At 36.9% G+C, this 21,217-nt stretch overlaps 3 protein-coding genes across 8 annotated transcripts in view; 1 reads left to right on the forward strand and 2 right to left on the reverse strand.

The window, feature by feature from the left end:
• Nucleotides 1-10,187, reverse strand: LOC117424074 (uncharacterized). Of its 5 annotated transcripts, XM_034040112.3 has the most exons (7): nucleotides 10,084-10,187; nucleotides 7,174-7,426; nucleotides 6,193-6,251; nucleotides 6,019-6,087; nucleotides 4,809-4,867; nucleotides 4,136-4,524; nucleotides 1-3,422 (listed from the first exon to the last, which is right to left on the reverse strand). In XM_034040112.3, exons 4-7 carry the CDS (start codon nucleotides 6,045-6,047, stop codon nucleotides 3,075-3,077), a joined length of 825 nt encoding a protein of 274 aa, XP_033896003.2. In that variant the 5' UTR covers nucleotides 6,048-6,087; nucleotides 6,193-6,251; nucleotides 7,174-7,426; nucleotides 10,084-10,187; the 3' UTR covers nucleotides 1-3,074. The 5 variants fall into 5 exon arrangements, with proteins under 5 accessions (XP_033896003.2, XP_033896005.2, XP_058848388.1 ...); XM_034040114.3 differs by lacking the exon at nucleotides 7,174-7,426 and having other exon boundaries at nucleotides 10,084-10,176; XM_058992405.1 differs by lacking the exon at nucleotides 10,084-10,187 and having other exon boundaries at nucleotides 7,174-9,574.
• Nucleotides 10,188-11,221: 1,034 nt separating this feature from the next.
• cenpx (centromere protein X) lies at nucleotides 11,222-14,271 on the forward strand. Its single transcript, XM_034040122.2, has 5 exons — nucleotides 11,222-11,370; nucleotides 11,640-11,691; nucleotides 13,164-13,217; nucleotides 13,472-13,560; nucleotides 13,832-14,271. Exons 1-5 carry the CDS (start codon nucleotides 11,335-11,337, stop codon nucleotides 13,844-13,846), a joined length of 246 nt encoding a protein of 81 aa, XP_033896013.2. The 5' UTR covers nucleotides 11,222-11,334; the 3' UTR covers nucleotides 13,847-14,271.
• A 2,196-nt stretch (nucleotides 14,272-16,467) lies between these two features.
• LOC117424555 (tether containing UBX domain for GLUT4-like) overlaps nucleotides 16,468-21,217 on the reverse strand; it is a 55,026-nt gene continuing 50,276 nt past the window's right edge. For both annotated transcript variants that reach the window (XM_058992407.1, XM_034040995.3), the window contains one exon: nucleotides 16,468-19,903. In XM_058992407.1, coding sequence (XP_058848390.1) covers nucleotides 19,893-19,903 — 11 coding nt within the window. In that variant the 3' untranslated portion in view covers nucleotides 16,468-19,892. The remainder of the gene's footprint in view (nucleotides 19,904-21,217) is intronic.

A 21,217-nucleotide genomic window follows, 5' to 3' on the forward strand; every position in this document is an offset into this window, starting at 1 on the left:
TTTAGCATTTTTCAAAATTGCATTTTTTATTTACAGAACAAGCAAAAAATAGATCTACATTATATACATTTGTACACTATGTATCCCTATTAATGTACAATGTTTTATTAAACTTCAAACACCACAGTAGAAGAAAGAGTTTTACCTTTTGAGCTAGAGAAAGTTAAATATAAAGCTATACTGATTGTTTCTTAAAGACATCTCAGTGCTGCATTCATTTCTGGTGCTTTCCTGTGTTCCACTTCAACCCATGGCACTGAAAACACATGTTACTGTGAATGCAGCATTTGTTTTTCTATGTCTCTGAATTCCTTTATTTACTCTAAGTGAATGTGCAGATCCAATGACAGTTAAACATTTAAGACTAGGTCAAAAAATGTTGCCTAGCAGATGAAATCTAACAAAACTTGCAATATTCCATGATAAGTGCTAGTGCATAACTATATATATATATATATATATATATATATATATAGGTTGTAGGGAGATATGCAAATAAAGCATTACAAGAGCCAATCAAATCTTGTGAAAGTTGCCTAACGGCTTCTACATTCACAGCGTTTTAAAAGTCAAAGTACAGTAGCTGCATACATGTTTCGCCCTTTTTGGGGCTCATCAGTACAGCGCAACTGTACTTTGACTTCAGAAAGGCTCAGGAGAGTAAGTAAAAACAAGTAGCTTTCGAGTTAAGGTGAGTGAAAGCAATAAATTCAAAAACAAATGGGTTGTAGGGAGATATGCAAATAAAGCATTACACGAGCCAATCAATCATATTTGCGCCCACTTGATCTTGAAACTTGATCAGTAAGTGCACGCATTTGTGGAATTTTAGCAATGTCGTTGTAAACAATACAAACTACTGTGATTATTTCAGCAGCCACATTAACCCTTACAAAATCATTTAATATCTCTATAATGTCCTAGTATATATATAACTTTTAATTAAGTACTGTAAACAAAAACAAAAAAAAGCATGGATTGAAAATCATAACACAAACGAGGATGCAATGACTTAATGCCTTGAAGCATATTCAAAAAGACAAACTCGCATTTCCATCTATATAGTTAGCAAAAAGAAAATTCTTCCGTTTCCCAAAAGATCCAAAACAATTTAGAATTAAGCAAGAGCCATGCAGGTTTGTATGCTATTTTAAACAAAAAAATAAGGGAATTAAAAATAATAACTAGATTTTGTGTTTCTTTATACATACATATTTTAACGCATTGTAAGAGCTATGTAATTATCAAATAAACTTGTTTTATAATGGTGCTTTTAAAAATAGCAAATGGGGGGGGGGTCATTTGTTCTGAATTCTATTCCAATAAATAAATACTGGTACCACATTTAACATCTTGTAGTTCAGGATGGTGAATTTTAAGGGCCGTTTATCTACTTGCATTTTCTTATAAATTAATTTCTTACTTGTTGTCTAACTTAACGTAATGTTTTTGGTTTACCTTTATTACATGGTGCTTAAAACATGTAATGAAACGTGCCTTTACATTTAATTACGTTTATAGTAGTGCTGGTCCTGAAAGCTGCAGGAGCGAATAAATAAATAACCAATGCACACAGCAGGGGACGCGAACGACACAGATAAGCCATAATAATAACGAACTGGTGACGCTACGGTGTTGGTTTGTGTAGAACCAGGATCGTCGTCGTGAAGACCGTTGCTAAGGAAGTGACACATTCCCTTTTCTAGTGCAGAGGTGCATGCAATCTTCACACTATGCCAGGGGGGTGCTGACAGCTGACAAGTGAAAACAATGAGAACTGCAGAACAAAATGATTACTCGACTGGCAATGCACTGAAGTCATTTTTCTGCCCCTCCACTTGCGCCCTGCTCGCTCACCCCTAGTTACAGCTCTGCAGAGCAAGTGGTGCTTCAAAACATAGGGGGTCCCCAAAGTAAAAAAAAAACAAGATATAAAAAGTTCTTACACCCATCAACATGGGGACCAGCGTCACCTTTATAATGCTAATGTATTAGGAACATTTAATTTAATGCCTTGGTTTTGAATAGGGTAGTGCAGGACTTACCAAATCTTCAGATTTTGGCCCGGCCCAGCCCATTTTAGCATGACCATGATTTGTCTCGACACATTTCCAAATCCTGACTTCTAGTTCTCACTCCTGTAAGGCTGCATGTCAACTTCACATTTGTATGTCTTTAGAAGTAGCAGCACATAAAACTGCTGACAATCTTTTAAATTTTACCTTAGAATCCAGATTATTGCTTTCAAGTTACAGATGATACGAAATATCTTGGTTTACCTGGACCCTCTTCAAAAACAGACATTCTGCATTGGTAGTTGTATTTTTGTGGGTCTTTTCAGGACCACAGACAGAAACTGTAAGGGTAAAATTAGGATGTAATCAAGAGCAGGGTTTATAAGGGACATATAAGCGCTCTGGAACGGCACAGGATTCTTCTAACATAACCATTACTGTGTGAGCGGAGCAGAGCGGGGTAGTTGCTGGAGCTGACTTTTTTGGCCCACTCTTTCACAGCACTGAGAAGAAATACATGTTCGGCCATGGAGTTTGCACAAAAGTTTACACAAAAAAAAAAGGTGACATCATATGCAATGTTTGAAATAGGCGAGTACACCATACATGACATCGTAGGAACCTGTTAAAAACCTGTTAATTGCAAGATGATATTTCCTAACTTTTACTTCAATTTACGCATTTTTCAGTATCAATCAATAATAACAAGAAAGCGTCTTCAAATTGAATTAGATAACTTCTCTGAGCACTTCATGTAGGCTTCTTTGCTCATCATAGCTGGCAATTTGTTTTTACTTGGGTCAAGCTATTGGATTATAATAAGGAAGATTACATAGTATTCCTTTCTGAATGTACATTACATCTTTTCATCTGCAATCGGCAACACAGTGGGGGAAAAATGGCTAGTTTATTTATTTTTTTTAATACCACGTGAGCGGAGCCGAGCGTACCTATTTTGTCTGGAGCGGGGGGCTGGAAACTGCTTCGCAAGCAGTGGAGGGAAATGGAGTAAAGAACGGAGCAGAGTGAAGGACATTATGAGCGGTGAGTTGAATTTTGTCACCGCTCTGCTCTGCTCATATCTCTAACTGGCTTTTTTTGATTTAATAAATTGGTCACCTCTTCATCATTTAACCTTAGTTCCTGGATGACGTTGGTCAAAACAGATAAAACTGTGCTAAAATCGTGATCACTGAAATAATTGATGGTCAGTTCATGAGCACACTTGCTGTGGTCGTTACAAGGTACAACTCTGTTGGACACAACCTTTTCTGCATTCTCTTTTTCTTCAATACGGGCCAGAATCCTCAGAAATTCATCTTCATTGCTTTGGATGAATTCCCTGGACTCATCTTCCATTCTCTTTACTTCTTCACTCTGCATTAATTCACTGTATTCATCATCCGTCTTTAAAAAAACAAAACAAAACACAGAACAAGCACGTCAGTGACATTCATCCCTGCCATTCAAAATGAGTTACCACTAACACATGTAAAAAAGTTTGGTATACAGACACATCACCTTCATATAACGGTCAACAGTTTATGTACATTATCCAGGCCATGTTTCATCACAGCTGAAAAAGCTCTTCTCTAGACATATGTAAAATCATAGTTTCATATATGAACAATGATACAGACAGGAAAACAGCCCCATTCTATACAACCCTAACTTGTGAAACTCAGAATTACTTGAATGTTAATAATGTCCTTTTCTAGTTTCATCAGAACTGGAGAAGCGGTTTTCTAGATATATGCTAAAATGTAATTGCAACTTTATTTATTCTTGTCTATTTTAAGATTTGTTTTATTCTTTGAAGAAATAACTGGATCATGCTTCAGTCACTGGTGTTTATCATCATTGTACGAATGACTTGCAATCAGTTTTATACTTGACATGTTTCAACTGGGTCCCCAGACCAAAGTTTAGGAACTTCTGTATATACAACATGCCATCAGACTAATGAAGTGAAGGTCTCAAAATGTAATTACCACACCCACATCTCAAATGTTGCTTTTATTTTAATATCCTCCTGCCAGTGGGGAAAGCCACGGACATTGTGTGTTCACAGCACCCTGGTCATTACGTCTTTGACTTTCTGACTAGTTTTATAATCTTACCATTGGGTCAAAACATTCCCCATAGTTGTAGATTTTGGTTCCAGGAAAGGCAAGTCCATTTTCGAAGAGGTCCTGCAAGCAGTCAGCCACTTGGTGCAACACCTCATTTTCATAAGCATAGATGTTGCCATCTTTGCCTGCTAGAATGATAAGCTGCAGCCCCACCGCCAGACTCGGGAAGGTATCAATGGCACCGATAACTTTCATCTCCACTGTGTCAGGCATGTAGAAGTTTTCCCATGCTTCAAGCTCTTCCTCCATTTCTTCATAGATTGTGTCATTTAGCCCCCCAATTCTCAATGGATACTCTGTTGGCTTCTTCAGAGGCACCGTCTGGTGTCTGTATTTGTCTACTTGTTTGGACACATGGTTAAGGTATTCGGGTGACTCTGTTGAAACAAAAAACAGAGACACAAATAAATGGTGGGTGTCAACCTTCAAGGATCAAGACCAAAGATATAGTACAATAACTGTATTAAAGTGTTTTAGTGACCAAAAACCAATATTTTCAATTGATGGTTCTTCAGTATGGTATGAATTAACCAGAAAACAACAGTCACATATTTGTAATGTTTTGTACAGAAATAAAAAAAATTGTTTGTATCACAATAAAAAAAATATTACGTAAGATTTCAGTTGGGTTCACTGCATTAATTTGACCAATTACACATACCTTTACCAACGCTTAAGAAATCCTGGATCAGCTTCCATGAGTCCTGCTCTAAGTTCCTGCTGGAATTCCAAAAAAACAACTCAAATATTAGAACGTGCCACATGTCTGGTGATCTTTACAGCTAACCGATTCTAAATTAAAATGTTGTGAATCCTGCCAATCATGCAGTAGGTTTGTTTGCAGTGGCTATATGATAATGATCCATTTACTCTGCTTCGACCATAGTCATTAGGTTTAGATCATTGTTAAAACAGTGATGCTTGGTATGGTACAGGACACTTTGTTTTTTAAATATTATACTGTATTATAAAAGTCCTTTGTGAATTACAATAACACAGAATTCTACACTTTGACTTTCCTGAAATTGGCCATGCATCTAATGTATGGTAACAGGGCATTCTCTACATCTAAGAAGACAGTTTCACTTGTCAATGGCAGTCTTTGACCTCCTCATAGCAACTTACCCTACAGCTGGTTTGAAGACATAATCCAGTCAAGAGGCTTATTTCTGGCACCCTGATTTAACCCTCTTACATCATTATTGATGTTGGCAGGAGTTCAAATCATAAGCTACATGAAAATGCATGCCCACTTGCAGTTTTCATGTCCTTGGCCACAGGAGACTTCTACATACAGTGTGAGACTGGACAGGTCAAACTGCAAGGAGTTTGTCTGCCAATGCACACGTTATGAGTCTCCTCACGCCAAGGCGTGAAAAAATGAAAATTGTGCATGCCTTTCACCTAGCATAGGGCTTGATGGAGGTCTTTAGTTATAGAAGTATCCAAGCTGCAAGCCCCTGTCTTAAATTATAAAAACATAATTATCTTTTTAATTGGGGGGTTTATTTCTTTCTGTAACAGGGTGGGTCGTCACTGAATAATAATGAGGCAGACAGAGCACTGGTGTTGACACGCTGCACAGATTTAATATCAATGGTAGCCCTAGTATCACATTTAACAAGGAAAAGAAAACAAAGCTAAAAATAAAATGGCGAGCACTAGTCCCACTAAATGGAACATCCTGCTCCAGGAACCTACTACTCTATGGCAACCCTCTCTATACTTTTTGGGATCAACATCCCCTAAACTGACCTACTAATGTTGCTTCTGAAGTCCCGGTCTCCCAGAGACCCCGGGTTGTTGTGACCGGATTTATCCAGTCCTGTTAACAGTACAGGGTTAACAAAACAAACAAACAAAAAACTTACCAAGTCATTGTGCATTTTTCATCAAGCATTTCTGGGGTAATTTTGTGTTGGATGTTCTTGAAACCCTACCTAAATGAATTAAAAGAAACAATCACACGTTGAAGCTGAATAACCTTCAAAGGATCACAGTTGTGCAGGAAATATGAGACATTAATGGAATGTTCTGCTGCCTACCTTCCTGAACTGGCTTGAGAACCTGCTTGCCAGTCTTACACCGTTTGTCTCGCTCCTGACTATAACAAATCATAAACAAACAGGAAGCAGAGTTTGAACAGTGCTTCCAGGTGTAACCGAAGACACATTATAAAGCAAGTACATTAGAATTAGGGCTTCTGTTTTTCAGTGTTTTTTTTTTTTGTTTAATGTAGGTACCTTGAAATCATGTTTTTTCTGGGCTTTTGCTTTTTATATATTGTATGAAATGATTGTTTCCAGTTAGTTTCCCAAATTCTTGGGTGTTTTCTCACAAATATGTACAGTAACACGACAGTACTTGCACACCTCCTTTCCTCTGCTGTCTTCCACAACGGAATGCTTATGATCACGGGCATATACATCGGGGGGAATTGTGTGTTTAGGCATTCTTTCACATTTCGCCACAATTTGCAATTCTGTTTTAAATCCCATGATCCTGTAAATCCTCCCTATGGAACTGGAATATAGATTTAAATCCAGCGAACAAGAACACTACCGTTTCTAATTATAATCTTGTTTTAATTCTCGTAAACGTCTACAATCCTCCAATAGAAATGTAGGAATCTACTGTCACTCAGTAGCTGGGGTGGGTTTAAAGTATTAAAGTCAATGCAAGATACAAGCCAGGAAGAAGGGACATTGTCCAAATGCACTTAGAAATGTTTTTTTTTTTTTAATTTATTTATTTTCACCAGGAAAGGGGTCAAATCAACGTGAAGTGAGTAACCATTTCCAGTCTTTTTCCGTTGTTTATTGGATTTTACAAGTCCAGGATATGTGTCACTTGGTACACAGGACAGCCAGAACTTCTCTGTGGTTACATCTTGGTGTTTAACTTTCAAAAGCTAAGTTACCCCAAACTTTCTGCTGTGTTTTGTATTCTCGACAAGTGTGAAAGTACTGCCACCAGTGGTTTCATGTGAGAAAATCGAGAAGCCAGGGGTCCCCCAAGTGGCTCACCTAGTAAAAGCATGGCAGGGTGGTGTGCAGGGTGTGTCACACAGCCAGGGGAGCGCAGTTTCAAATTCTGGCTGTGCAGTCACCGGCCTTCTTTTGGGATTCTGGAGGAAGTGTCGCATTGGCTCTGGCAGTCCCGCAGGTTAGGCCAGATGCTTGGTGAGCTCAGGCGGACGTCTGCAGGGCGGGCCTTTGTTCTCCAGAGGCCGGTAGCTCGCTAACATCCTTCACTTCTCTTGAGCTGTGTGGCTGATTGCTGCGGTGAGGGGAAAAAATAACTGGACATTCTAAATTGGGGAGATGATGCTGGGTCACTCAAAGTTGTCACCTAATTGCAAAGTTGAGAAATGTGTGAATTCTCAAGAAGCTGATTAAAAAAAAAAAAAAATTGCCAGTTTTGCTTTGAATGCATCGTTAAGCAGGTAGGATTTTGCCCTTTCCTTGTAACTTGAGGTGAAGTGTACTCATATGATGGGTGATTAGATTAGATCAAATCAGCTGTTCCCTTCCAAAAAATCTCTGATGGCAGGAAGCAGATGCATGAAATGAGCTAAACATGTGAACTGTGTGTACCCATAAAGTTCACTACTTCAACCACACCCTCCATTGTGTTTTTCAGAGATCCTTTCCTTAACTTGCAGGACAGGTTTTCCTGGTGTATTATGCAGTGATGAAAAGAAATGTGGAATCTCAAGCTTCTTCAAGTCACTATTTTTACCTTTTACTTCAATAAATGTCATCAGTTGCTTGTAAATATCCTCTCCCAAGAGCACGGCACAGCTGAGTAAACAAGTCTTCAGATATAGTTTCCGCATGTCTTGTAACTGTTGAGTCTGACACTTGTAACTTGGAGATCTGTTTAACAATGTCATCCTTATTTTTAAAATCTGCAAACAGTGACTCGATGGAATCTAGGAAACACGGCTTCATTAGTTATCCATCCCTAAAAGTTTTTTTTTTTTTTACCTTTAGCTAGTTGCGTTGCAATTCTAAATGAAGCTTTGGTAACATTATCACTGTCTTTTACATGAGCAAGACGCACGTTTTGCTGTCCATGAAAACTTGCAACAAGTTTACACACCTTGTCTTTTCTCAGCTCACTTCCAATTGGGTATAACTCACCAAAGTCGAGGTGACAGGTTTCATAATGACGTTGTAAGTCTTCTTTAACACAGCAATAGTCTTCTACCACGACATACGCACTGCTTTTCCATTAACCTCACGAAAAGCAAATTCCAGTTACCAGTTAAGACTGAATACTCTAGTTCCGTCTCTGACTATGTTTGTGCGTTCTTAGGAAAGTCAAAGAGCAGACACTGGTTTTGGGTGCCAATCACTGGCCTGTATTTCCAAGAGCTATCCTCCTCATTGGTAAGAAAATAGTAGGTAATCTGTCAATCAAAAGCAGCCATCCAAAATGCAAACAATTGTTGTATTATCATTTTCACAATGACATTGTGTACAGTATTTATGAATAAAGTTTAATCATGCAAATAAATATCCCTTTATTTTTTTCTGCACATGGGAAGACTCCTGGGCTACAGACTGCCATTAAGGCGACCATGTGTGGTGTAACCTGGCCTTAAACTGTAAAACGTAATGTGCTGGGATTTGAACCGGGGACCTCCTGGTTACAAGCCCTTTTCTTTAACCACTGGACCACACAGCCTCCAATTATGATACACATTTGTTGCTTTCAAACAGTGCATTGGTTTAGGTCTATCATTTATATATATATATATAGGGTATATATATTTATATAGGCCATTTTTAAAAATGTCACAGGCTTTAATCAATCAAAGTAGTAATTGTGATGCTGTTTGGGTGGGATCTTACTCTCACACAACTAATTATGTGCAAGCTACGTTTGATTGACAGCCACTAGACTCACTAGAGTAGGCTGTGTAGTTTTTTTTTTTGTTTCTTGTTGTAGATAAAGCCTACCAATTTTCTTGTTAGTTTGCAGTTTTTGGATATGATTTTTTTGTATGTTCTATTCACAATTAACAGTTAATTTCCTAGAAGTGCTTACTGTAGCTACATATTTATAATTTTATTTAAAACGAATTTATTTCAGTCCACAATCACATTTAAAAATATATATCCTATTCTGTTTTCTGATCAAGATTGAACCGCAAGTTTTATTGTGTTGGTTGTATTTGTAATTTCTACAAAGTTTACTAGGGGAAATAATGGTCACGGTCTCATGGGTACATTTCCTGGTTCAATAAATAGGCCTACATACATAAATACATTTTAAACGATTTTATTTACAGTTAAGGATAATAATAGCATCAGTAATAAAACAAATTTAAATTAGATGGATGTAGTAATTGTATCAATTTTTAATATGCGATTAAAACCGAGATTAACCAAGTAATTTTTTTAAATCGCACGATTAATCACGATTAATTTAAATCGCTTGACAGCCCTAATATCTATCTATCTATCTATATAATTATATATATATATATATATATATATATATATATATATATATATATATATTACCATTTGTTAGTACAATAAATAAGTTTAATATTGTAAAAACGTGTTATAGAACATAATGTTCTTAGTATTTAGAGAAAGTAAATGATTTAGGCCTAATGGTAATGTTACAGTGCGAAGAGTTTTTTAAAAAATAATGTAAGCCATCGCTAACTGCGTTAAAGAAATCGAGAATATATAACACTGCCTCATTTCTTACTGCGTTATATTTCTCAAATGTACACAAAATGGCGGCGTATTCTCTAGTCGCAGTTGAGCAGTGTTGTTATTTAGTAAATCATCTCAAACCAATAGCATCCCCCAGCCCACATGCATTATTAAACGATACATTTCGATACAATCCAGTCTAAGTAGAATACTAACAGTCTATAGTAAATATTTCATATTGTAATATTGTTCTCTTACCTTTTAAAATGGCTCCCTAGTCTAACCTAAACTGAGAAATGAAACTAAAGTGGTGACTATTGCCACGTAAACACCCGCCCAGGCGGTGAGTCACACCCACAGTACTAACAGGACATTGACTCATTGGAATTTAAAATCATGTCAAATCATTGATGGTGTTATAAAATAACTGCTTACAAATCATAATAGTGATATACAAGCAGCCTACTAAGGAGTGGTATGTGCTTTGAAAATAATATCGTTCACAAAACAGGACTGTTCTTTATTTACCTGTAAAATATTATCAATAGTTTCACCCTGAATGACAATGGGGAAGTATATGCATGAGAAACACATTGGGCACGTTAAGTAAGTGAGCCGCTCAGAAAGCACACTGAGCGGATTTAAATGAACTTTCTGCTCCAGCCGAGAGCACTGAGCGACTTTCAAAAACGGCGAATAATAATGATTTGCTTGTTTGTGTTTCTGAGGTGATGGTTGATGAAATGGCCCCGTGTGAAGTTACTGTCCCCTGCTGGACCTCGCTGAGTTCGGCGCTCTGTTTGGACTGAACCTCATATCTGGCTGTGTTTAATACCGACGTTAATAATGAATAATATTAATACTACAAGCCTAATAATAATAATACATTAATAACTATAAAACAGCTCTACATTTTAAAAAAATGAAATGAAATTATACAAATTCGAAAACAACAATTTTTACTATCTTATTTAGCCAATTAATACATAACTTCATAAGTCGAAACCAGTTCATCGTTCTTGACAAACGTATTTGTCAATCCTGCCTGTGATCTCCACTTGTTTCCTGCAGGTGTTAAGTTAAGTTGACGTTAAGTTGATTCTTTTACTGAGCCGCTCTGAGCCGCTCACTTACTTAACGCACCCATTGTAAACTTAATGAAGTACCATACTATTAAACTTTATTGCCGTTATCAAAGAACGTTCCATGCACCTGAAATCATTTAAAGAGAGAGATGGATTTACAATTGTTTTCTGTTTTTTAATGCCCTTAATATGAAGTTTGTCTTTGATCCCTTCACGCAAAGGGCGTTTACTGAAAATATTTGAATGCAAACTGTAAGCTTGGATAAAACTACAAACCGATCAAAGGTGTCTTTTTAATTTGGACTACAAATCCCAGAAACCAACAGTTTCAACGATCCAATCGCCTGTGTGAGCGGGGATACCGTATGCGCTGATTGGTTTGTTGAACCCAGAATCAGGAAACTCATAAACACAGTTGTTGAGAATGGAGGCTAGGGAGTCGGGCGCCGCTTTTAAAAAGGTAAAATATATAAATACGTAATCCCGCTTTAAATTCTGTTTACATGAAAGACAATTTTAGCAGCAGAAGTTATCGTATATTCAAAACAAGGAACGTTAAAAACGTGCTATGACAAAACTATTTTCCCTTAGTTCAGTTAGATGTAAACTGCATGTTTGTACGTACAGTAATTTTAACATATGAGTAATTGTTTTTATGTGTAGATTGTTGGAGTTTGAAGTATAGTTGTAAACTTAATAACAGCCCCTTGAATCGATTTGTACTTTTAGGAGACTGTCTTCAAACTGCTGTCGCTGTACTTCAAGGATGACAAAACAAAAGGTAAACTTGAGTATAAAATCCATCTGATTTTTGGCACCCCTTATTTTTTGTCAGCAAAGGACGGAGAACAACGCACAACATGTGTAGACTCGGTATGCTGAGGGTGATTATGTAGTTAATTAGCTTCAAAGAGTGTGTGTATATACACTGTGTGTGTGCATATACATATACACTGCTGTGTAAAAGTCTTAGACATGTTGCATTTTTCTACTCTGATGCATTATCAGCATCAACAATTTACTCAAAGTCTCCACTAGTGTTTTCTACTATTACAACAACCTTGACTTGCATAAAGAAGGAAAAAACATTGAGTGAAATAGCTTGCATCACTCGATTCTCAAGGTGTGGTATCTGAAGCATAATCAGCAAGTACAGAGAAACATCATCTGTAATTGACAAACCCAGGAGTGGAAGACCCAAAAAGCTGTCTAACAAGGATGAGCAATACTTGAAGATAATATCCTTAAGGAATAGAAAGAAGACAAGTGTTGAATTGACAACAGAACTGGCGAAGGCACAGATGTCGTTGTCCATACTTCAACAGTCCAAAGCACCTTTGACCATTGTTCCACAGTCCAATTTCTGTGTTCTTGTGCATATTTTAGCCTTTTAGCCTTGTTCCCCTTTCTTAACAGAGGTATTCTTACTGCAACACATCCTTTAAGTCCTGTTTTCAAGAGTGACCTTTGAACTGTTGATTTGATGGACAACAACACCTGTGCCTTCTGCCAGTTCTGTTGTCAATTCAACACTTGTCGTCTTTCTATTCCTCAAGGATATTATTATTAAGTATTGCTCATCCTTGTTAGACATCATCTTCGTCCTGGGTATGTGAATTACAGTTGAGTCTCTCTGTGCTTGTTGATTATGCTTCGGAAACCACACCTTGAAAATCGAGTGATGCGAGCTATTCCACTCAATGTTTTTCCTTCTTTATGCAAGTCAAGGTTGTTATAATAGTAGAAAACACTAGTGGAGGCTTTGAGTAAATTGTTGATGCTCATAATGCATGAGAGTAGAACAATGCAACATGTCTAAGACTTTTGCACAGCAGTGTATATATAATAATTATTATTTTTAATTGTCATAGTTGGTCATGACAGATTGTAAGAATATGGGGATAGGGGGTGTTATGTTAATGAGAGGCTGTTGTGTATGAACTTGTGAATCCATTAACTGTGTGGGTTCACGGAGCAATTAATTTGTTATAAATCCGAAAGAATTTCCCAAATTAAACGGCGAGTTGACTGTAAAGAGGGCAGTTTGTTCTGAAGAATCGATATTGGTGAAATGTAAAGCGATCTGTTTACGATGTCTGCTGTCATGTCAATTGTGTTATGATGCATTTGTGATACAATAAAGTTGTTTTGCAAAATAATAACAATATGGTGACTATAACTTTATGTAATGTAAGTGAAAACAAAACTAAAAAAAATCACTAGAGAGAGTAACAACTCTTATTGGGTTTGCAGTGAGCAGTGACGCGATTGTCCTTATGGCTGAAATGTTGAAGATATTTGTTAAAGGTGAGCAGGTTTTTTTATATTTGATAACATTTTAAGCATGTTTGTTACTTATTAAATAATCTTTAAGATGATAAACTGTTTTGTTACAGGGCAAAACATTAGTAATATAGACAGCAATGCTAAACAATCCCTCGCTTTCAAACATTTTCCAAAGGTTTTGATTGTCTAGCATCACACACTTAGCAGCTGCAGCTGTGAACGCTGCTCCAGTCCTGTTTGGCTGTTATGTTATTTTAAACTCTTGTGCATCTCAGAAGCCGCGATCCGAGCATCGAAGCAGGCTCATACCGAAGACTGTGACTGCGTCCAAGTAGAGCACTTCGAAAAGATCCTGCCACAGCTGGTATGTGATAAAGACTGAATTAATTCACGTTTTTATTTAAATTGTGACTTTCATTAACTAGGGGACCAGGTATTCTAAAGATTCAAATTTGAAGACCTAAAGATTAAATGTACAAAAAAGGATTTGGTTAGACACAGAAGTGTGTTTTCAACAGTAACGGCAACTTTTAAAATGCTGCCTTTCCGTGGTTGTTTTTTAAAATGAAATGCTGCAGCCTGCTCCCTGTGCTTAATTCCACTTGACATCTGTCTCTTCTGATTTTATTCCACAGCTTTTAGACTTTTAGCGTCCTTCACCCACTAGAGGGCACCATTGTTCTATCCTCCAGCTGCACAGTGGAGTTTGTGTCCCTCAACATCTTGCAAGCAACGTCTCTTCATTGTTGTATGTACTGGAGTAAGGGCCTGAAGCAAACATTGCCTGATTTTATTTTTTTCTGTTTGAATATTTAATAACAATACTATGGATTTTCAAACCCTAATACAGTAGAGGCATTTGTGATTTAAGTTGCCCTGTAAAGGATAGACCGTCTTTACCACTTGTTAAAGTAACAAAACAAAAAATAAGCACATTGGGTATTTCCTTCTGTGACTTTAAAAGGTGTTTTGTTTTCATCTTTTGAAAAGAACACCCGCCATGTTGGAGTAAAAGTATTTAAAGGTAGATGGACCTGTTTTGTTGTTGACGTAATAAACATGGTTTGTTTTTCTATTGGGTGTGTAAATTGAGTGTATTTCATGTGTTTTGGGGTTACTTTCTGGGTGTTCGTGTAATGTTCTGATGCTCAGGTCTGCTGTTGATTTGGGTTTGGGTATCCCCACTGTCCTTAAGTAGTGTGAGAACTTGCAGTACTAAGGGTTCAGTCTGCAGTAAATCATATTATAGATAGATTAGATATCAAGAAAAACAAAATCACTTTTGTAAAGGTTGCTAACAGGGCTCTGAAGAGCAGTCCTGCCATGGTGATTCATCCTTAACTTCAAATGTCAAGACACAAGCTGAAACATTTGTCTAATCGACTCAGGGGTTGAATTTATCAACTTGGACCCCAACGTGACAAGCCACACCTTGGATCTTATTAGTGCATTTTTACACCAAACCTCTTTCTCTCAGAGGTAATCCTGAAATAAGCGCTGATAGCTGGTGGCTTTTCCTGGTGCCGCGTAGGCTGATCAAACGGATCACTTCGTACGACTTTCAATGTGATACCAATCTTGACAGTCACTGCTGAACAAACCGACGTTGTTGGGACCCTTCACCGTAACAGCCTTCAGAACATACCCAAGCATCTATTAATTACACCTGCTGGCATGAAGGCAACCCCAACTTGGAGGCTCAGGTGTGGCAGCCTTTCATGGACTGCGCAATATTGAATATCAGCGAGCTTTCTGACGAGGGTGGGGCGTGCCTTTCTTCTTGAATATCAGTCTTCTGAATCGGACGCTGTAATCTCATTTATTTAATGCCCCCAACACAGGCTGTTTCTCAGGCATATCACTTCAGTGACCACTGTCTTCTGAATCCAGATCTTTGAAACTTTCTGTTGGGGGGGGGGGGGGGTTGAACTCTTTCACTGCTTACGCTGGGGGGGGGGGGGGGGCAAAGGTCATAAAATACATCAATGCATTCTAACTGATGGAAAAAATGCACAAGTGCATCACAGGGTGGCAGGCAGGGATATACGCAAGTCCCTTTAACTCAGCCGGTAATGATTTGTGCAATAAAGTTCAGAGGCTTGTAAATTAATTTACCACACGAAATCGACAGCATTATCTTAAAACATGTGTGTAAACAAGTAGTTTACAAGGCCAGTGACATTTCTTTTGTAAATCAGACCACAGATGATTTATTCAGCTTTCTACATATAAAGCAGATTTTCATTACTGCTTTCTATAGTACTGCATTTATTCATTAATAAATGCTGGGACTTTTATTTAATCAAAAACGTATCTCGACTTCTCTTCCTTTTTAGAAATAAAAATGTCTTAAAGGTTCATTAAAAAGGTATAAAATCTACAATCTTAAAAGTATCACCCAGGCATTCTGGTTTAAGGAAGATGTTAATTCTAATAAATCTGACAGGAGCATATGATATAGACAGGGTAATGGAAGGATTGGAGAACATTAGTAGATAATAATGGAAAGCTAAGGGTTTTAGATACACCGCAGTGGCATTATAATGGCAAGAGAAGCCATCTGTTATTATTTATAATAAATCCTGTTTTTAAAGTGAGAACGGAGAAGCGGTTATCCCAACTTATTCAATAGCTGACAGAAAACATGTGGCATTTTAGAATCCCAGCATTAAATTCAAATGACAGTTGAGGTCATGAGACCTTTTGATGTGGCAGGTGGGGAAAGACTGTAACATAAAATTTGAGAATGCTGCTTAGACTAAAATTTAAATCGCACAGCATAATTCTTTGTCAATGCAGAGTGAAATGTGAAATGATTGGAAACAAACATGAACAACACAAAATGTTTTGAGCTAGAGCAGCCGTCCTTTGCGGGCGTTAAATGAGTCAATTTTTTTTTAAAAAATTTTATTAATTTTTTTATTTTAAAGGACAGTCCAGTCCACATGAGTGCAAAACCTTCAGCTCCAGCAGTGTGCTCCAGCCCCACCCCCACCTGTGTGCTTTCCAGTTTGCTGCAGGTGTTTGCTGCATGCTTACCCTCTCCATTCTCCGTCTCTTTTCTCTCCCTTCAAAGCGTTTTGGAAGCAGTTGGAAGTAATTACAGTTAAAAGGGAGTAGCCAGCCTGTGAGACAATGACAAGTGCCAGGAACGCAAGGGTACCCCCTCTGGCCACTTTGAAGTTCACTCAGCTGCTCCTGTGTACTGTTTGGTTTAGAGATGGAGGGAGGAGGGGGGGGGGTGTCAGAAAAAAAAACTGCTCAACAGGAGTGTCAGAAAACACCTTTTTTAATTACTGTGTACAAAAATTGACATTTAATTTATAGAATTGGAAAAACAAGTTATTTTGAATCAAAATTACTGACGTTCCACCAGCACAACAAGTAATTTATGTAGTATTTCCTTTTAATATGCTGCTATTGCAAACGTTACAGGGAATCTATACCGGATGTCACTAATCAAAATGACAGTACGAGACAACGTCATTGAACGCTGAAAAAGAATTATTTGTAATATGATTTTTCATAACATTACGGTGAAGGATTTTCATCAATGAATTTCTTTCTTTTATTAAATTACCTGGGGAAGATGTCATTTTGCCATGTTCAGTACGGGTTGTTTCACTTATTGGAACCATTTATATTTCTGACAGACAAGTTAAGAGAGAGCAACATTTTATCTGTAAACACCTTGGAGAGTGGACCTCTCGCGCCACTCACAGTGTACATAGGTGCCAATTGTAGCCAGATAGTGTGGACACCCTGACCTTATTGCCAGGCTTAGATGCATCAGACGGCAACCTGGCTTGGCAGCCAGTCCACTACAGGACACATGGTGTAAGTAAAATAATGGTATAAATAAGATCTGTCACTTTAGACCATTAACATAGACCCACCTGGGGGGACTGACATAGTTAAAGGGTGACAGTATTTAGATTTGACGCTGTTAGGTTCATTAAGACAGATCATTGGGTATTAAGCCATGGCTGCTGAATATTAAACAGCAGGTACTGAAGCTGAGAATTTTTCATATTAAGTTTGGCTCCATGTGAGCAAACCTTTGCGATAAGGCATTTTATTTCTAAATGTACATGAATGACCCAGATGAGCTGGCAAGACAACACACACCATTTATACATTTTATTAAATGTATCGTTTTCCAGACACTCGTTTACCAAGTCTGGCAGGTATGCCATTAATAAGATACAGATTCTGTCTAATACTTAAAGATGCTTGCATAGGCATGTGCCACGTATGATGCATCCTTGTTTTATATACTTAGCTAATTGATGTAGTTTGAAGGCGGCAGCAGTGTGGAGTAGTGGTTAGGGCTCTGGACTCCTGACCGGAGGGTTGTGGGTTCAATCCCCAGTGGGGGACACTGCTGTTGTACCCTTGAGCAAGGTACTTTACCTAGATTGCTCCAGTAAAAACCCAACTGTATAAATGGGTAATTGTATGTAAAAATAATGTGATATCTGTATAATGTGAAATAATGTATAATGTGACGATTGTAAGTCGCCCTGGATAAGGGCGTCTGCTAAGAAATAAATAATAATAATAATAATAATAATAATATGTAGGATACGTCAGTGAAATACTTAAAAAAAATGAAGGCAAGGAGTGGCAAAAGTAGCAGAATTATTTTTCTCCCAATTTTGTTAGAATATATCCTAATTCAAACCTCAGTGATTTGTAAATTGCGCCGTATTAAAAAAACACACCTGTCTGAAAAGAAACTTAATTTCTCCAATAATCAACTATGACCTTTTGAATACAAACAGAGACAGCTGATACTGAATTATGGTATTGCTGTTAGAATTCTGCTGCTGCGGTTAGCACTGATTTCATTCTGAAAGCGTGGCTCAGATTGGAGATCAGTTCAAACTAGCAGGGTTTGGGTTAGCGAGAGTGCTGTGCTAGGACATGTTTTTTGTTTTTAGTCCGGGGCATGCATTTCACTTCCATCAGCAGCTGCTAACATCCAGCCTTACATCACAAGCATTTCAAAAATGTGTTGAGCACAGCGAGCGGTGCCCATTCAGAACACTTATATTGATAGACTGCTGGAATGAAGAAAGGTAAACTTTATTTCACCTTGTTTAGTGTTCTTTTTAAGTAGTGGAATTTCCAATAGGTTCTGTTGCCAAAAGAAGAAAAAAAAGGATCAAGGCATGGGTTCTTTTGCAACACTCCACACACCTGAATAAAGTTACTGCAGTATATTCACCGCTGATCCATTATTGAAAGATACAGTACATCTGGTACAGTTTTTTTATTTTAATCTCATAGTCTGGTAAGTGCTTCGGTGCACATTAAAGTTGAGGGTTCCGCCCACCTATCAATAGGACTAATTTACAGTTTATAATAATAAGCATCTCTTCTATTAAACATACTGCTGGAAGCCTAGAATTCCTTGACTTGAAAAGTTACCTTCCTGTATTTTCAAAATGTAAGAATAAAAAAAAAACAAAGTTGCTGTAGTTCCAAAAAAATGTTGTTTTTTTTTAATGAAAAGCCTGTTGTGTTAATTTCCAGATTTGTTTCTCATTTTTATGGAGTGAAGGTTGGAATTATTATTATTATTATTATTATTATTATTATTATTATTATTATTATTATTATTATTATTGCTATGATTCTATTATTATTATTATTATTATTATTATTATTATTATTAGTAGTAGTCGTAGTATTCTACTTTTTTTTTTATTCTAATTTGTATTATTGCTATTTTTATTTTAAATGGTTTCCTCAAAGTAATATTACCATGTATATGTTTAATCTGCAATAGGCTACCTTAATCACAATTAGCTGAAGAAGTGGCCAGTTTAAAAACATTTCAATATAAATAAAAATGCTTAAACTTGCTGTATCCTTAGGTTTGCAGTGGTTAAGAGAGAATGACATTTTGTTTAATCTCATGAGATAATTCACTCCTTGTGTATTTTAGTGGAACAAATTACAGCTGATCTTATTAAACATATGAAAGCAGTTTGGGTAAAATGAGTAAGTATCCCTAATGGTACGAGTATCTTGATCCAGCATTAAAGGCTGACAGTACTGATCTCAGCTCTGGGATGCCAGGCTTTAGCATGTGACCACCAATGCCAAGGTCCTGCTGTATATAGAACTACTGATTAACAGCAGGGAGAGGTTTAAAAGGGGACAGGTTATTCATCCCTTTCACCTTTTTTTTTTCTCTGATTTTACAGAGCAAAAGGCAAGGCAATAAATAGGTTATAATTAAGAATACCAAAACGGATCCAAAGTAAATTCATCATAAAAGTTATCACTTATCATGTATAAGTCAATAGTCCCTTTGTAAATATTATTGGTATAAAATGAGGTTGTTTTTATTGGTAGGGTATACCTCTTCATAGACATCCCACTGCTAAGCTAGTAGACAAGCAGCGTGTACATCATACACAGATGAAACATTTAAACAGTAAATCACTTGCATGCTTACTTACCAACAATATACGTTACACTTGTTTAAAAAATGACCAGCGTTCATCTCTTGCAATTTACTATACATTTTATTGCACAACTGTTAGTCAATGCAGGCTTGTACAAATGTCTTTCATTGAAGTGTGAACATTTGTCATTCATAATGTAGTCTAAAAGTGCTTCATTTCCCTAGCGTCGCACATCTGACTTCGGCTTCTGCAATTCTACAATCATCTTACTTGATTTTCATCTTTTTCCTGAAAATACAAAACAATGATAATTAGCTTTATCTGCATTCGATTTTTTTAAATATAATTTTTCAGTGCATATAAGATTGAGCAACTGGACAGGACAGTTTAATCTCAAACTGTATTTAGAAAGTATTTAGACAGCAATGCCTTCTGCAATATCAGGTTCTTCTCTACCTGTTGTATTAATTGTCATTATTGGTTTAATTTGTTTTAGGTCTTTCAATGCCTGAGGGCAAGGGATACTGGATGATTAAAAGGAACTAGTGTAATTAAAATATCTATAAATAAACAGGAACCTATAATACCATAACCGGATTTGCAATTTCAAATGAAAAAGGATTGAAAATAGCATAACCATTTTTGCGATATTTTCAATGCAATTTGCTGACTAACAAAAACAGGAACATATGCCAAGTTCTGAGCACAATTACCTAACAAGCTGATTCGGGTGACACATCATCTTTCATGAAAATGTGGTAAATTTAATATTTAATAGCAATGGAAATATTTATAAAACAAAAGAAAAAAAATACTTTGCACTAACAATGCCCTGAGGATCAAAAGGTAAATTTGGTACACACCTTTCAATACATTTAGTAAAATGCAGAAAACAGACAGAAATGATTGTAAGCCAGAATCTGTAAAATGTTGGTGGTAATGGGCAAGTTTTAGAATTCTGCCACATTAAGTTGACCATAAGAATAGCCGTCAATCAATTAACATGATGCATTTCACTTTTAATTAAGATAAAGATTTCTCTGCAGTTTAAGACACAATATATTGCCTTAAATAAGTACTCCTGGTTTAAAAAAAATATTGGTGTGTTCTTTTTTAGGTGGTTCTAAAATATCAAAAGATTGAAGATAATTTGTGCAGGTGAGAACCATATCCTTTTTGAAATCCAGCTTAACCACATTAAATGTAAACCTTAAAACCTGACCTGAATCTTTTACTCACAGTTTTTGGCTGTATCAACATCCATAATAACAAGCAGAAAAACTTACTGTACCAGTACATGGTTTACCAGTACTGCAATTAAGGTAAAACATATTCAATTACTGTATTGAATCATACAAAAATAAAAAAAAGACAACAGTTCTGTAAAGGAGAACCTGCTTTGATGTGGCTTAAAAGGAGGAGACCATCTTTGAAAAAGTAATTCGATGTCAAAGCATCCTTATCTTTTGACTCATTTATGTCTTTTAAAGTCGATTCCTGGCAGCTCACAACCAAAGAATTTAGACATGAGCTGTAACAAATTAGTGGAAAGCGACAGGAAGCCCTGTGGTCTCACCATGATGCCACAGTACAAGATGAGAA

Source organism: Acipenser ruthenus, chromosome 19, assembly GCF_902713425.1.
Source record: "Acipenser ruthenus chromosome 19, fAciRut3.2 maternal haplotype, whole genome shotgun sequence".
Classification (NCBI taxonomy): Eukaryota; Metazoa; Chordata; class Actinopteri; order Acipenseriformes; family Acipenseridae; genus Acipenser; species Acipenser ruthenus.

Coding starts and splice junctions, on each gene's coding strand:
- cenpx (XM_034040122.2), top strand. CDS start 11,335: ATGGAGGCTAGGGAGTCGGGCGCCGCTTTTAAAAAG. Junction 11,692..13,163: donor CAAGGATGACAAAACAAAAG/GTAAACTTGAGT, acceptor TTGGGTTTGCAG/TGAGCAGTGACGCGATTGTC. Junction 13,218..13,471: donor GTTGAAGATATTTGTTAAAG/GTGAGCAGGTTT, acceptor TGTGCATCTCAG/AAGCCGCGATCCGAGCATCG.
- LOC117424074 (XM_034040112.3), bottom strand. CDS start 6,047: ATGCTTGATGAAAAATGCACAATGACTTG. Junction 4,868..6,018: donor GAAAAATGCACAATGACTTG/GTAAGTTTTTTG, acceptor TTGGAATTCCAG/CAGGAACTTAGAGCAGGACT. Junction 4,525..4,808: donor TTTCTTAAGCGTTGGTAAAG/GTATGTGTAATT, acceptor TTGTTTCAACAG/AGTCACCCGAATACCTTAAC.